We start from the raw sequence: 16,740 nt of genomic DNA, 5'->3' as shown, positions 1-16,740 counted from the left end.
ATCCTGTGCCAGATACCGGAAAAAGCGTCGAGATGTGCCCCACATCTGGGGAAAAACAATAAAAAAGCTCACAAAACTCCACATCGGTTTCTGATGAAAGTCACAACGTAAGATAGACAAAACGACTTGACGTATTTCTCCACCACTTCAATCGGCTTTTTGCACTTCTCACATTGCCAGCAGAAGCTTAAAGATGGCAGGATACTTTTTTCCACACAGCTGCTTAATAACAACTATATGGATCCCATGAACCAATTATGGAGGCTTTGCTGATATGTGTGGAAAAAAACATTGATTTAAGGTCATTCACAAGAAAACGGATTGTTTTTTATCAAAAGGTAAGCAGAGCTGCATTGATGTTTGCTGGACGCAGATTAGCATGAGCTACACAATTTACATGAATTTTGAAGACGTATAAGAGGACATATTATTGGCTGGCAATTTTGTTTTCAGTGTCAGTTGAGGCCTACAAATGTTCTTTTTTTTTTTTTTAATGATTAGGAAATCATTTCCTGGAACAGATAACGCTTAACTTCCATCCTTCAATTGAACTTTATTAACCTCACACATTTGCTTTTTTATCATTGATCGGTCAACATATTGAAACGAGAGTCTGTGAACTCACCACAAAGTTGGGCAGGCCGGTGGCCCCCGCGCTGCCCACGAAGATCCCCGAGCTGGGTTCGAAGGTGAGGGGCTGACGGCTTCTGATGAACGCCACGCGGTGGTACTCCTCGCAGTCCATGTAGAGACGCACCTGACGGAACAAAGACCATCGAACCTCTCCCAACGTTTGCAGGCAAGACGGCAGCCATTTTGTGACGTGTGAACGCGCCTACCTCGGACCCCTCAACCGCCAAGGTGAACCGGGCCCACCTTCCCGTCAGCTCGGCCATCTTGAAGGAAGCCGCCTCCTGGGTCTTGCCTCCGGTGGTGGGGTCGGCGTAGTAGAAAAGCACCCTCTGGGAAGCGTCCTCCACCTCAGACAGAGCCACGCCCATTTGGACCACCTGTAAGACGACAAACGGGGGTGCAAAGTCAGCCGCTGCGCTTGGAAAGATGACCAGCGCTTACTTTTTGTGCCGCGTCAGTGATGGCGAACAGGACGCCGCCCTGCCGCGTGGTGGGCTTGGCCGTGACGGTGATGGAGAAGTCGTAGTAGAAGGGGTCCGGCAAGACCGACTTGGTGATGCGGGCCACGTTGGCGCCCGGTGCGAAGCTGTAGGCGGGGAACCCCTGGAAGCCCGTCACAAAGGAGACGGTCTCCGGGAGGGGCAAACCGATCAACTCGGTCAGCTCCTGTTTGCCATGACGACCTTCGCCTGGACACACGACGCCAGAACGCTCAGAAAAGACAAGTGCGGGAAAGAAGTCAAGCTGTTTTTCCAAGTCGAATATTTCAGCAACAGCAGGTCCACTAAAGTTCTGTAAATGTCAGTAGTGCACTTACAAACTCTGGTTGACCTTTCATTCTTTCTACAAACAAGTCTGTTGACTATTGTTGCTGTTCATACATAACGAGTGGTGGGACGCTAAGCTAAGTTATTCATTTCCAAGAGACTTTGGTGAAAAAATGAATGAATTTAAACAGCTGTGCCACAGAAGTCCTGTAGGTGGCAGTAGAGGAGTTTCAAAATGCTGTGGCTCATCCAAACAAATCAAGAAGAAGACATTCTCACCCTTTGTGGGTTATAATTGCGAATGCTAACAACAAAGCAATGTGCTTTAAAAGATGCTAACAGCCCTCATGTGGCTTTGCAACACGTTTGCAAACAGAAATGGCGGCTGCGAGATCCTGGATTGGATCTCCTAAAATGTGTACCTAATCAAGTGTCCACTAAGCATCTCATAAAACATCACGAGTAGCAACACTGTGTTGGATGACGTGTCGCGTTGTGCTTTAATATGGATTTGTAGCAGCTTTTTCCACATTTATTTCTGCTTTGCTCGCTGGAAAGTCGCAGCGTGTCTTTCGGACGACTCCCTGGAGTCGGACATGTCGAAAACGCGCTATAAATAACACACGTCCGCGTGGAAAATCTGCCGTCCACCTTCACTAGTATAATAAACAAAAAGTGGTGATGCACGCACGCACGCACGCACACACACGTGCAAACAGCTGCTTTTCCTTAGCGGGACACGCTGCAATGTGGCGCCCCCCAGTGGCAGCTTATCCGTGCACATCTGGAAGCCATTAAGGTGGCGCTAATAAAGTGGTGCAGCACAAAGGCAGCTCCTGTAAAGTGGATTGAGCGCAAGGTGAGAGCCCCCGTGGGCCACTGAGGCCGCAGGAAGTCAGGCGTACTTCTGCCACATGTCCTAATTGGACCGCCACACTCTCCTCGGTGCCTTGTTGTTGTTTTATGTGCATTTTGAGTGCATTATTGACTATTTCTTGATTCCTTTTTGCTGCTGAACTATTGTTGTTGCCGTTCAGAACGACTTTTCTAATCATGGTGTTGTTGGCTTTGGAGCTGCAAGATGGGAATTTCCCCGCTGGTGTGCTAATGAAGGATTAGCATCCCCCTCCACAGGCCAAAATGATGAGGGAGGAGATGCAGCCGCTTCCTGGCCGGGTCCGTGGGCCAACATTCCCACAGCTCAGGCCGTGACATCACGTCACGATCGGACTCAACAGCTGGAAACCTCAGCGCACTCGTTCGGGTCTTCCCATTCAACTTCTCAAGGAAGCCCACCGGAGTGTCACGGCCAGGTCGACCATTGACAATGTTTTTTTTTTGGGCCAGGATTTTAGAGGCGGGGAACGTAAACATCCATTCCGCTTGCACCTGCACTGAAGCGAGCGTCGTCCACGGAGGAATTGTTCCAGATCAGGCCGGGCGAACAAACGGCCTTTTTCCCGCTAAGACGGCAACACGCCCTTGCAGTAGGATGACACGCCAACGTTCATTCCGCACATGTGGATAGCAACCGCTGTTTACATGCTTGGTCTCGGTCCCGTTGACGAGGATCCAAAAGAGGCAAAAAGGTTACTCGCTGCTGGCGAATGTTTCCAACTGGGTCAAGGGAGACTCATGGACAAGCGCCGCTTCCAATATTTGGATTTAACAATCGGGAACAAGCGCTGCTGGAAATAGCAACAAATAGCAAGCAATTTAAAGCAATTTATAATTGCTTGCAGTTGCCACAAAGTGGCAGCAAAGCACTTTTGTTTCTATTAGACAAGGATATGGCCTGGCAGACTGTCATTCCTTGGCACAGATGCCACCAAAATTGTGACTATTAAAAAAAATTAAATTACACTCTAAAAACAGTTGGGTCAAAAATGACCCAAATAAGGACTGATCGATCCTCTACTTGGGTCAATTTGACCCAACTTTTTGGATTGTTTTATTCAAGATGACCCAATTTGGATGGAGTGGATGGGTCCATTTTTGATCCATAATTGGGTTACTTTTGACCCAATTGTTTTTAGAGTGTAAGGACATTTAATATATTCTCAGGGGTGGAAGAGCGAGTCAAGCCAAGTGATTAGACCACAAATGCATTAAAAAATATATATATAAAAAAAAAACTCCACTGATGAGAAGCAGGCGCAATTAAGATATGCACACTTGTCATGCGCTCATGCAGATGAAGTTTTGATGGCGGCTGCACGCTGTGAGATCACTTCAACATTTGCTTGCTATTAACATGACAAATTCAAGCATATTCATGATGGGAGAGCAGGTCACACGCTCAAGCACGCGCGCACGCACACACACAATGCTAAGACTACCCCAGTGCAACACGCACGCACGCACGCGCGCGCGCGCACGCACACACTTGGCCCACACAAACAAAGGCCGGTCGCCAAGCGTGACGTTTTGTTCATGTTTTGAGTCAACGGAGCCGAGTTGAAGGCTGACTTCATTCGGCTTCGGGAAACAATAATGAGAGAAAAGAACAAAAAGAAGTCCGCTGACCTCGTTGGCTCGGGAGGAAATGAACCTCCAACTGCAAATGTTTGCAGGGAAATTCCACTGCAGGCCGTCGCCGGCAATTTGAATGAAATACGAGATTGACTGCGATGGAAGACTTCAGTTGCCTTTTCCGCGTCTCGGACTTCAATCTGGCAATTGAACGGACGCGGTCACAAAATATAAAATACGAACTCGTTTATAAGAAAAAAAGAAGTAAAATGTGCGATTCCCTCACATGAGGGGAAAAAAAAATCTAAATTCATGGAAAAAAATGAATTTTAAAGGCCTACATTTTTTGTATTTTGCCGTTTTTGAATCAAATTTAACTCTTGTGAATGGAAATCACATTGATTGAGGAAATGAGTATTGAAATCCAGCCCTATTGATGAATTCATCATCACAAAACGTTGTCGTTCAGTGCCGTCATCTCTTGCATCTTTGAGGATCAGGGTCGGAATCGGTGTGAATGTGCGAGCGTTTTGACTCTCCGCATCCGTCCGAACGATCGCAAGTGACCCAAAAGTGTCACGCGGGCCCCGAACACAAATGCAGCGGAATGACGAAAGACGTGCGTTGGCATCGTAGCGCGGCGTCCGTGTGTTGTCTTTGGTGCTGCAGCGTGTCGGCGAGCCTTCCAAAGGATGACTCAGTGTTGCCGGCGCTTGTAAAGCAAGCTCGCACCCGCAGCCCCCCCCCCCCCCCCACCCATCTCATCTCCACTCAAGACGTTCATTCATCAAGTTGGCTTCTTCGGTTTGTTGTCTGAGACGCTGATGATGACACACGTTTGTGACACAGTTTGTACAAGTACAACGAGGCACTCTAGTCCAATTTGCAAACACCAGACAGAAGAATTCATGTACGGATCCCAGAGGAGCACCGGGACATTTATTAATTAAGCCACAAATGTGTTACCATGTGGCCCTTGGCCAAAACATCTGAGCCAGGGGACTGAGGATTAGGGGTCCCCCTTTTATGTAAATACTGGTCTTGGGGGCAAAAAAAAAAAGACTTGATCCAAGTCATCTTTACAAAGGACTGCTTCTGAGCAAGGCACTGAACCCCCGACTGCAACCCCAAGGGGCGTCGGACTGACCCAACCTGCTTCCCGTCTCACTCGAGCGCTGACTCGCGTTGAGAAAATGTGACGGAGCAAAAGCAGAGGCTGAATGCCCAAATAAGGAAAGTCTCCAAAAAAAGATGGCGTCTTCTCCACAGGCCGAGCGGACGGAGGGCAATTTTGTCCCTGGCCCGGTTCTTGGGACAACATTCCCACAACAAACATACAAAGACATACGCTGTATTCCGACTCTTAAGACTTTCAGCTCAGGCTAAAACTTACAGATATTTGGATTGTGATGCTTCTCTGCTTGATTTGTTGACATTTGAAATCGAAACGGATCGTGAGAGAGAAATTTGTGGGAACAGAAATGAGGTCGCAGGAGATGACCTTGGTGATGACCTTGGTGATGACCAGGAAGTGAGCTCGAGAAGGATTCTGGATTTGAGATGCCATCTTTGGGTTGCATTCGTCAACCCATCTGAGTGTTGACACAATCCAGTTGGGCCAAAATGGATTCTGCGCAGTACGTCCTCAGTTTACAAGAACCTCGTATGTCGGGACCATCAGAAAATGAGGACACCCCCCCCCTCACCCCCCCTCCCCGTAATGATTTGAGTGGAGACCTTCAGAGTCATTGCCACATTCAAGAGCATCCAGATGTGAAATCCGGAAGAATCCAGACCCGAGTAGAGCTGTGCACTTTGGGACACAATAGGGCCTTCTGTGGGACAGGTAAAGAAGTGAGGGTTGGGGGGCGAGTGTTCGTCAAGCGGTTCGAGCAGCACATTCTTGCGTCTCATCCAAAATTCATTTTAAGCAGGATTAGGACTTGACTTTTGTTGCCGGCCTGTCGCCAGACAGCAGCGGCCTTCAACAAATGCATCCTGACTGTGTGAATCCACCACAGCGTGCGGGGAGGACCAAGGTTCAAAAAGACGCCGGTCCAAATACTGTAACGTTCATGTCAAAACATGACAAGCGGTTCCCAGTTGACCGAAAAGTGTCAATGTGATCCGACTTTTGACTTCCCGGCATGTTCACACCAGCTGGCAGGTTGAGCCAAATACTTGAACCCGGTACGTCTTCGCCACTAGACCTAAAGGAGGACACGAGCTTGAGACGACTTTCAAGTCGTGCAAACATGCCAAGGTGCGACTCAAACGTTAACATGTGCAACTTAACAGCAAGCTTTCATCTTAGTCAGCACTGAGCCATAAAAAAAAATCCCCTAAAGACAGCAACCCCGAGACCCCCCAAATCCCACTCGGCGACGGACGCCAAAGCTTCGCAGTCAGCTGAAGGTTCGCCATGTTTGTGTTCATCGCATTGTGTAACTTATCCAAACTGTTGCTACAGAGAAAAGATGGAAAGAGAGAAGAGGGGAGGGCGAGCAGGCGGGTGGGCGGGCGCTTCTGAGTGATACCATCTGCTCTGGCTCGACTCATCAGTCACTCCAGTCCACGCAGACTCCAACGCGGACGCTTCCAGAGAGTCCCGATCAGCCTGGAATCCCGGAAAAAGGTTCCGACACGAGCCCGCGCTTTGCAGAACGTTCGCCGCCGCGCTCACAAAAACGACGGGAAGCCGAATGAAAAGCAGAAATACTGACAGCCATGTAATGAGGTGTCCGATTCAAAGCTCCTTCGCTAGTGAGTCGGGTCCAGAAACAATCACAAACAGCCGGCGGCCGGGACAGGCCACGGGTCCGTTTACAATCATTTTCACCAGCGGAATGACTGATTAGCGTACAAGGTGGAAAAAGTTAAGCGACATAATCAAGGCTGGGGGAAAAACTTTAAAAATAGATCGACTGAAATGTTCGCTTTTACTTTTACTCCATTATTTGATGCAATCATTGATAAGATAATCCAATTTGAAAAGATTTGATGGTAATCAATCAGACCTTATCGAGCGATTTGATTCCTTTCCAATGCCGGTTTTCCTCACGAACGGTCACGGAGAGAGCTGACGCCAAACGAGATCACGTTCCCATGGATTGAGATCTTCAATCAACCCAGGAAGAAGGTGCAAAGGCCACAGCAGAGATTCAAACACAGAACCTAAGAACTGTAAGACGCCGGCTAGCCACTCCGCCACCGTGCTGTACACCGTTGTGGCAAATCGATATTCGAATTCCTGAATTTGGTTTCAGAAACGGAAACTGAATTCAAATGCTTCCAGTTGTGTAGGAAGAGTTTGGAAGACGCTCTTTTGTGTTCGCAGCGTCCAACGTCGGCGCCACCAACCCAGACTCCAGGAAGGAAGCTCCGAATGGACCTTGAGACATTTGGACATCTGACCAAGAGTGGAAGAAGCTTGTTATTGCTGCCAATTCAATATTCTGTTGCATTTCCGTGTGACGCCAAGAGCTAGCGTTAGAATAGAGTTCAAGTGCTCCCAGGCGGTCCGAAGTCCTAAGCAAGCGCCCGCAAGGTCCAAGATCTTGAGGAAACGTCACCAGTTGAAGCACGTGTGTGTGTGTGTGCGCGCGTGCACGTGTGTGTGTTTGCTCAGGCCGTGAAAGCGCTCCAGATTTGGAAGCGACAGCCTCGCTCCTTCCTAAAACAGAGCAGGTCACATGTGTCTGCCAGCCAGCAAAAAAATCCACAAACAAGTACGTGCTGGCAGCCCGTCAGTTTCTCGGGGTTCTTTTTGGAGCGCGTCGGGTCAATTCCCGCTCCGGCTGACCAACCGACAGCCGCGTTTATGCACTTTCAGCTTCTACATTTCCGTTTGGCGTCTTGCTCAACAGTTTCGCCGGAATGTGAATGATCGGCGAGACAATCGGTTCCAGGTCGTCCCCTGCAAACAAATTGCTTGCTGATGCTAGCAAACAAAAGCACCTGCTTTTTGTCAATAGGACGAGTTTTGATTGCAGAAAGTCAGACGTTGCCAAAAAAAAAAAACAGGTTTTGCTTTGTTTGCTCTGCCAGAACCGGACAATTTATCCTTCAGGACTCGTTTGACTTTACTACCAATTTCAACTTGTTCTTGTCCTTCTCTGGCTAAGTACAGACAGTGAATCATTCCTAAGATCTTTTTACTGCTTCTTTGACTTGCATAGTGAATGCTGGCAAGTCCGTTTGCTGGCATAACACAAAACACGGAAAAGGACGGATTCAGAGAGTTTTGTTTTTGTCGCTCATTATATCGCAGGAAAACAAGACCACGCCGATAGCAAGGCACTTTTAACTCATTTGCTCCAAAAACGTATAAATACGGACTATATTAAATATTGCCGTGCTCCCAAAAACGTATTGATACGTTTTTTTTTTTAAATGCTAGAGCATACGGAAGGCTTTGATGCAGAACCTGAACTGAAGAGAACGCTTAAAGCAACGGTAGTTACTACAAAAATGGCCAGCAGGTGGCGTCAGAGTATAAGAGATCAACCAGGGCCGTGTTGCAAAAAGGTCTTTTTGTCAGTGTTTTCACCAGGAATGTGAATATTGATGAAACTTCGCTATATTCTAATGCTAATTGCTGCAAAACAAAAACCGATAGAAACATACTTTTTTTTCCTGATGAAAGAAGAGAATCTAATCTTTCTTTTGGTAGCTTCCATGTTTTATAGCAATAGAACAATTGTGTGGGCCTTGCAAAATCAGTCAAAATCCAGTCAAACAGCCGGGAGCAAAGGGGGTTGCTTCAGTGAAAACGGCTGCCAGTCAATGAGTTAATACCGTGAATATTGTGACATCATTGATAACCGTGTTTTTTCATCAAAGCATCTGGCGGGGCAGATAGAAGCGGCGAACCATACATTAGCAACCTCTCTTTTAGTCAATAAGGAGATTGGAAAGGCTCGGTCATAAACGACCTTCATCGACATCTTCGGAGTTCCCTCATGAAATCCAATGAGCAGAGGGACAAAAGAGCGAGACTGAAATTTTGAATTGTTAGCATAGCTTACATTTGCAATGCTAATTGAATGATACACACAGAGCGATAGCGGCTGAATCGTTTTTTAGGAGCTAAACGGGTGAATGTGAGACTGATTTCATTTGAATTTAAATGTAGAATACAAAAAACAAGAGAATGTGAAAAACGCTTCCTGAGCTTTGTGCTTATTTTTGAAATTGCAATGTTTGAATCAGTTGAGAAATCTGTAATAATAATAACGATAAACACCAGGAATTTGGGTGTGAAATAACCCAACAAATCATAAAAGCAGCTTACATTCCGATGGTGACCAAAAGAAAACCACATGATTTTTTTCTCATTCTCATCTCGCTGCTAAGCATCAACACTGCAACGGGCTGCGACTTTTCTAATAGAAATATTTAGAAAATAAAAGAGCAGCCAGCGGCTCCGCTTATCAACTTTGGCCGGCCGGCGGGCGGAGTGTAAACTTTTGTTCATTAAAACGACCTTGCAGGACGGAAACTGAAGTGTTCGCGTTTACCAGCCAACAATCGGAGCAAACTTTCATTTGAAATGCTGATGAGCTGCTGCTTGCTTGCAGTGTGTTGAAAAACAACACAAACACAGCTGCAGCCCAGCTGAGTCAACAAAACAATAAGACAACAAAGGAACACAACATAAGACAAGCGGCGTCAATGAACCGCAGAAACAAGATTTAGTGCTTGCTAAGAATGAATTGACAACCATGGCTTTAATAGAACAGCATTATTTCGTACGAGATACGCAGGTTTTTTTTTTTTTTTTTGGAAGTCATCCTTCTCTCGACACTCCTTCTGACCGACCTTCTGCTATGACGACAACATAACACTACCTGCTTGTTTTCAGCTCCATCTCCACGTTGCGCTCTGACCAACACTTTCCATACGAGGCGCTCCAGACACCAGGATGCCAAGCGCTCCCAGATCAACAAACACTTTGACGACCAGCCGTGTTGTTTTGGGATCTTCTGCTAAAAGCTAACATGCTAAAAGCTAACAACTTCACAGAGAAAAGTCAGGATGTTTCTCAAGCTTTTAGCAGTCTTGTGCCCTAAAGATGAACCATTTAGAGCCAACCTGTTCTACAGTTTAGAAGCATCTGCCCTAGCATGCTAAAAGCCAACATCATCATTAAGGATGCGTTTTTTTTCTTCTTTTTTCTACTTTGTAGCTATTGCTTAGAGTCCTGAAACCAGATCAGGAACTAGGAAGTTCCACGATGCAAGCTGAACTGCTTCAAATTGATGACATTAAATCAGCCTTTGCCAAACTTTGGAAACATATAAGCTAACATGCTAACAGCTAGCGACGTCACAGACAAGACACGAGGCTGGTAAAGCCATCTAACCAAACCCAAACACTGAACAAGCCTTTCCCACATTTTAGAAATGTTTGAGCAAAAATGCTAAAACAAATGTCTAACCTAATGTTGTAAACGCTAACAACCATCACAGAGAAGCCGTGATGCCTCCCTAATGTTAGCGCCCTAAACCAGACTAGGAAGTGCCACAACTGTAACCTCAAAACCGTTAAAACTGCTTTGAGCAGACCTTAGAAATGTCTGAGCTAACATGCTAAAAGCTAACAACATAGAGAAGCCACAATGTTTCATAAAGCAGAGCAAAACATTTGGCTGCGAAGGACAAACTACCTCAAGCTTTTCCCACACTTAAGAGATGTCTAAACTAATGTGCTAAAAAAAAAAGAAGTTTTTTTAAATTTAAAAAATCTTATCATTTCATGCTAACAGCTAACAACTATTTCCCAAACAACCACTTACATTTTTTTTTGTGTTCTTGTATTGAAGTTGTAAAATTACAACTAGACTTCAAACCCAAACTTGAGGCCGTCACTTTATGTGTTTGTCCTTTTTTTTTTTTTTAAGAAGGTTGAGGTTAAGAAAGTTGATTGTTGTTTTGTCGCGAGTAAATTTAGCCATTCCTGTTTCCCCCTCGTGTTTTGATTTGCCGCCTTCCATTTAGATAGCACGCCGCCCCACGCCGCTGTCACTTCCTGCGTGGGGAATTTTAAACGTTTCCTTTTCAAAACACACTTTGAAGTTCATTCTGATGCACAAAAAAAGGGAATAAAGTAGAGGGAAAGTCATTAATAAACTCATCACAAGGCACATTTGACAGTTTGGCGGCAAGTGGAATGTGACGTTTGCGGTCTTTATTTACCTCAACTACAGAGTAGCGACGACAAACTCATTATTTAACCTGTGCAGTTGATCAGCCCATTAAAATTCATTAACATTCATTGAAATATACAATGTTATTAAAAATGGTTATTATAAATGGAAAAAAAAGATTTTTGAATTTGTTATCTCATTTGTAAGGTAATAACATATTTTCACTTTTACCCCATCACGAGTTTTTTTTTTTTTTTTTGGGGGGGGGGGGGTTCTGATTGCGATGTGGCGGTTGGCTCGTGAAGTCCTTTTTGGATGCCGCAAGGCCGCGGACCAGATGATGACCGCCATCAAAGCGCAGCAGAAGCCAAGTCGGTGTTTAGACAAGATCCTGACAGGACGCAGCTTTTGGAAAGAATTACAACGCTAAGCTACTACGGATGAGAAGCTAACCGGCGGAACGTTCACTCCAAAGTTGATTGGATTTGGATCAGGCAACAACAGTAGCTTGCACTCAAGTGGCAATTATGTGCACTGATTTGTTTGGAAATACTCAAAAACATGCCCGTGCCGCTAATAGTTCCCACAAACACAAAATCCTTTCAAAATGTACTTTTTGAACGATTTATTTTCACTTCAGTCGACCAGAAAAGTTGTCAGCCTTGTCAGCCAAAAGCCTCATGAAATACATTAGCTAGCATTTTAGCTTTAGCTTGCAGAATGATTTTTCTGAACTAGCACAAACATTTTTTTGTTATAAAAGCTAATTGTCTTGGAACCTTGTGAGAATTAGCATGCTAATGTTACAATTTCTCAAGAAAACATAGCCAAGTTAGCAAACTGATGAATTAGCCTGTTGGTTTTAGCTAAGCTGGCTCTGTAGCTAGAAAACGTAGCAAATTAGCTCATGTTAGCTACGTTAGCTGTATGGTTAGACTTGATGGCTCGAAAACTAAACGGGACAGAATTGAACCAATCATTTGTGTGTGTGTGTGTAAAAAACTGCGGTTGCTTGTTTGCACTCAAACGTGAGTTTGACATTTAGCCAGCCAACTTTGCTAAAGCAATGTAGCATAAAATACTTTTTTTTTTTTTTAAACAAACAAGTAGTTTGTTAGCCAAATATTTAGCAGCTGTAAGTGCTAATGAGGCTAGGCTAATCAAACTATTAGATTTTGATGATACAAATACAAATAAACACTAATTTGGTGTAGAAAGATGAGCTAACTTTTTTTTTTTTTCCCAGGCGAGCTTCTTTTTCATTTGACTTTCCCGACCGACAAACAATCCCGCTCTGTCTGAAGGGGGTCCGCTCTCGTTAAGGATCAGGTCCCCCAATTACCGCTAACGAAGCAGCACAATGCTGCTTTTGTCACGCGCCGATCACAGTTGCAGATAGCGGCACGGCAGCCAGCGCCGTCCCACAGCCGGACACTTGCGGGATGGACAATTCATTAGGTACACCTGCACCAGATGACTGGTTTGGCCTCATGGGAGGGCCAAAATATTAGGAACATCCGTGAGTGTGATCAAGCGCAGTCACTGAGAATCTGCAAAAAGAAATATCTTCTTGTAAAGCTTCATGGTTGCTTCGAGATGCCACAAGATGGAGGCAACATACGTGAAACTCGTCACGATATTAGATTGCATTGGTGTACCTAATCAAGTGTCCAAGATGTGATGTAACCATGGCAACAAAAGCTGGTGAATCAAGTTGGATTTGGGAATTTAGGGGACTTTTGGCAAATAATTGCCATGAAAAGCTGATGTTATCAAACGCATTCGAAGTGTTTGTCAGCGTCGTTAGCGTCATGAAAATGCTCCGTGCACGTCCTGCTACTTTTAGGACCTTTTATGACCTCATCTGTGGGAAAGCAGAAATTCACTTTTTGTTTGGAAATGCGGCCCCAAAGGAGGTTGAAAGAAATCAAATTGTTTGTAAAAACGCCAGCATTTGACGCTTTGTGTGACTGAAAATGTGATCAAAAGACAAGACAAACACGACCGCCCGCCGTAATGAGCCACAAGTAGGAACAGATGGAATATTTGCGCCGTCTCACTTTGGATAAGACGTGCTTGCGATCAAAAGGCAATAAACAGATAAACACTTTCGTGGAGAAGCTTTTATAGTGTTAAAAAAAAAGAGAAGAAGATCTATTTAGAAAAGGTGAAAGTGAAATATTAGACTATTTTGGAATACGGCTGACTCAGCAAATGACAAATCAACACACAACAACTTTTACAGTCAACATTGTTGACCTTTCATTCATTCGGTGTCATCCAAACAAAAAGGAAAAGAAACTTAACACCCAAAATAGTCATTTGGCTTCAATTGCCGTCTTGGAAAAGGACAAACTGAATATCAGAATGAAAATAAAGCAGACGCAAAGTTGGCCAAACGCGACCAACACGTCTTCCACTTTTGTCACAACTAAACAAAACTTTTGCAAGTCAGAATAAAACATTTAAAAAAACGAGCAAGCGTCACGCGGTCATTCATTCCCGAGTCATCCGGTGACGCGTCGTCAAAACTCACCTTCCAGCTGCTCACCCGCCGACAAACTCAGGAGCAGAAATAGTCCAACGCACCAGGGAGGAATCCTGCACGCACGCACGCACACACAAATCCAATTCAAAGTTCTTTTCAAACTTTTCCATTTCAACGTGTTTGTTTGTTTACCGTGAGTTCATCTCCACAGCTTCGGACCGCCGCGAAACTCTGCTCAAGTGAGAGAGATGGAAGCCCACTCGGACTCCTGCCGCTTCGCTCCGGGCTTAAAAAGGCCGGCTTCTCCTCCTCCTCCTCCTCCTCCTCCTCCTCTTCCTCCTGGTCCAAACAAAGCAGCTTCAGTGCACCGGCTCCCTAAAAAATGGGCGGGAAGGGGAGTTTGAAACCCGATTCCGGACCACCGGCCTCTAATCCCGACCCCCCCACGCCCCACCCAACACACACAGCAGTCAAGTAAGTCGTCCTCGTCTTGCTCACTTTCACTTTGATGTCACGCGTCTTCCCGTGTGGCCTTGACCTCAAAACATCCATTTCTCTTTCATTATCCCCCAAAGCGCTTCAAATATACATTCGAAGGTTCTTCTTGGATGTCGTCCCGCTCGGCCGACGTCGTCTTTTTGTAAGTCCAAATCATTTGCAAGCATTTGAGCAGCATTACAAAAGGTACGAGCAACAAAGTCGGGAGTTGACGTCAACAAACGCTCCCTAATAAGCGTCACATCAATTGGATGACATCATCGACTCTTTAAGTCATCAGATAAGAACAGTAAAGACTGTTGCCAAATAGTGAGCCCTCATCGAGTTCACTCCTTTTAAAAAGTAGTAGCTCATTATTTAGCAATGACATGACAGAAAGTTGACACTACGACTCCTTTGTGCCTGTAACGGAGGGAGACTTTGCGCTAAATAGTGAGACGTTTGCCAAATAGTGAGCCCAGAAGACCAACACACTACACAGTACTTTATTTGGACACGCGCTTACAGTAACTTGGACAATAAGTCAAAAAACTACCGGGATAGGCTCCAGCACTCCCGCGACGCTCGTCAAGATAAACGGTTCAGGTCATGGATAACCACACGATCAATTCATTAAACACCAACATCGTGGCCGTCTCAGTGGCTAGCCTTTTCCAACCCCGCCCCTTTTATAAACAATTTTTGGAACCAAGTCAAGCCTTTTGAAATCGAGTGCATGAAGCTTCCTCTTGAGGATTGGCGGGATTGTAAACGCTATCCCGCTTTGTTGACTTAGCAGAAGACCGGAGCGGCGAGAAACCCACTAAAAGGCTGCAGCACTTGAGACCCCCCCCCACCCAAAAAAAAAAAAAAACTCGTCTTGTGACTGTTTCCGATATTTTGCCATTTGTTTTGCAACCAAAACAATCTTCTCCACAAACGGTCAGTAGCTCTTGATTAAAACTCGAGCCCCCCCCAACATGTGTTAAGGGGCTTGTGAAACCTGGGAGGGGCGAACAATCAAACGACATCATCTCCAAACATCAACAAGCTCACATTTGTTTTTTTTCAGAAACGGATATATTAGCGGCCTAGCTAGCATACAACACTGCTACGCGTGCATATAATGTATTTCTTCATGTACAATTTTCCATTCACGTGCATAATTCAGTGGCCACAATGCTAACGCTAGCGTCACATCGGAACGTCCCCACATCAAGTCTATTTTCTGGGAAGAAAGTGATGAGTGACGTCATGGTCCTTTGGTTCGCCACCTTGTCTGGCCTCAAGAGTTTTTTGGGGGCGGTGGGGGCCACTTGGAATTTCCCTTGAGCAAACAAACATGGCGGCGCGGCGATAAAGACGGCGTTCCTGACAGCGTGGGACTGATAGGCGGCGCGCTGGCATGCGAGGGACGCCGCTCCAGAGGCCGTTGTTGATAAGCCGCTCGCACCTCGCGATGTTTAAATGATGTTAAAATGTTGGTCGAAGCAATGAATATTTGAATTCACAGAGAAACGGAGAGATTCAACAATATTTGCGAGCAAAAAGCTACGGATGTCACTTGATTGTGAAAATCTTCTTTGTTTGCTTGTTTGCATGATACGACGTCGTCACAGAACAAATGAAACTTGTAAGTCAAGACGATTTCGTAACGCAACTGCCACAACAGCAATGCTAATTTTGTTAGCCTGTCAGTGGCTTTTTGTCATGTATGCTAGCATGAAGCTAGCCGAGTCGGTTTTCTGGTCTTTGCTTGTGTTTGTTTTATGCGTAAACTTCAACTTCAAATACAAATGCTTCACTTTCTGCTGCTTTTTGCTCTCAACTCAAGACAGAAAAAAATCAGCCAAGCGTCAGCTCATATTTTGGAACACATTGTAGTTGGGTCACTGGTAACTTGAGATAACACTGTATTATAACCAATGTAGTTATTATTATTATTATTAGCATCCCTTTGTTTGCAAATGTTTCTGTTGACATTCTCTTTCATTTGTCAATGAGTAACACGAACGAATATTCATGACAAAAGCTATTCATACCAACAAGAGTTTTTAGATTCATTTGGGGAATTTTATGGATGAGGGGGGGGGGGGGTGCAATGTGTGTTTATGTGTGCTTTGAAGCTGAAATCCAAATGTTTAGTTGACAAAAGATCAGCCACCGACAGAAGGTTGTCAAAGGAAAAAGAGGGGCTATGTGCGGGGGGGGGTCGGTGGATGGGGTATTTGTCTATCTGTGCTAAGAGTGATTGGCAGCAACTTGAGCTGAAAGGTCACGTCTGCTTTTAAGAGTGAAAGTTGATCTTTAAAAAAAAAAAAAAGCCCCCAAGAAAGTCCAACATTCCGCCTCCAGAATCACTCTAAGTGCTAAACTTAAAAATCAGAGCAGAATGCAAAAATCTCATCAAAAGATGAGCTTGAGATTCGAAAATGGCTTGAATTAAATGGCAATGTAACAATCCTGCGGCGCCGTTTTGTTGGGATTTTAAAGTAGTCGGCAAAGAGAGGTGTGTGCGTGCGTGCGTGTGCGTAAGTGAAGCAGCCAGACTTTGTTCATTCATGCCGCGCTTGGCCTGACTGCAGATGCTGGCGGAAAGTCAGACGGAAAAAATGAAGTGCTGCGCGTCTACCAGGAGTCTCCTGTCGGGCTTGGGTTCATTTATCACAAATTGAAAAATTGTTACGTTACCACTGGTTATCGTCAACATCAATGCACGTGCAACCTCACCTTTGAGCCTGCTTTGAATTTTTGTA

At 45.2% G+C, this 16,740-nt stretch overlaps 1 protein-coding gene across 2 annotated transcripts in view; it reads right to left on the bottom strand.

Annotated features, from left to right (window-relative positions):
- LOC144040301 (uncharacterized) overlaps nucleotides 1-16,740 on the bottom strand; it is a 29,925-nt gene that overhangs the window by 11,528 nt on the left and 1,657 nt on the right. The window contains exons 3-7 of one of the 2 annotated variants that reach the window (XM_077554410.1): nucleotides 13,700-13,882; nucleotides 13,556-13,620; nucleotides 1,075-1,322; nucleotides 840-1,010; nucleotides 626-757 (exon numbers count right to left, since the gene is read on the bottom strand). In XM_077554410.1, the coding sequence (XP_077410536.1) occupies nucleotides 626-757; nucleotides 840-1,010; nucleotides 1,075-1,322; nucleotides 13,556-13,620; nucleotides 13,700-13,710 (627 nt within the window). In that variant the 5' untranslated portion in view covers nucleotides 13,711-13,882. The remainder of the gene's footprint in view (nucleotides 1-625; nucleotides 758-839; nucleotides 1,011-1,074; nucleotides 1,323-13,555; nucleotides 13,621-13,699; nucleotides 13,883-16,740) is intronic. The other variant, XM_077554411.1, reaches the window with a different exon arrangement.

This window comes from Vanacampus margaritifer, chromosome 20, assembly GCF_051991255.1.
Source record: "Vanacampus margaritifer isolate UIUO_Vmar chromosome 20, RoL_Vmar_1.0, whole genome shotgun sequence".
Lineage (NCBI taxonomy): Eukaryota > Metazoa > Chordata > Actinopteri > Syngnathiformes > Syngnathidae > Vanacampus > Vanacampus margaritifer.
This window is presented reverse-complemented; position numbering and strand designations above follow the sequence as displayed.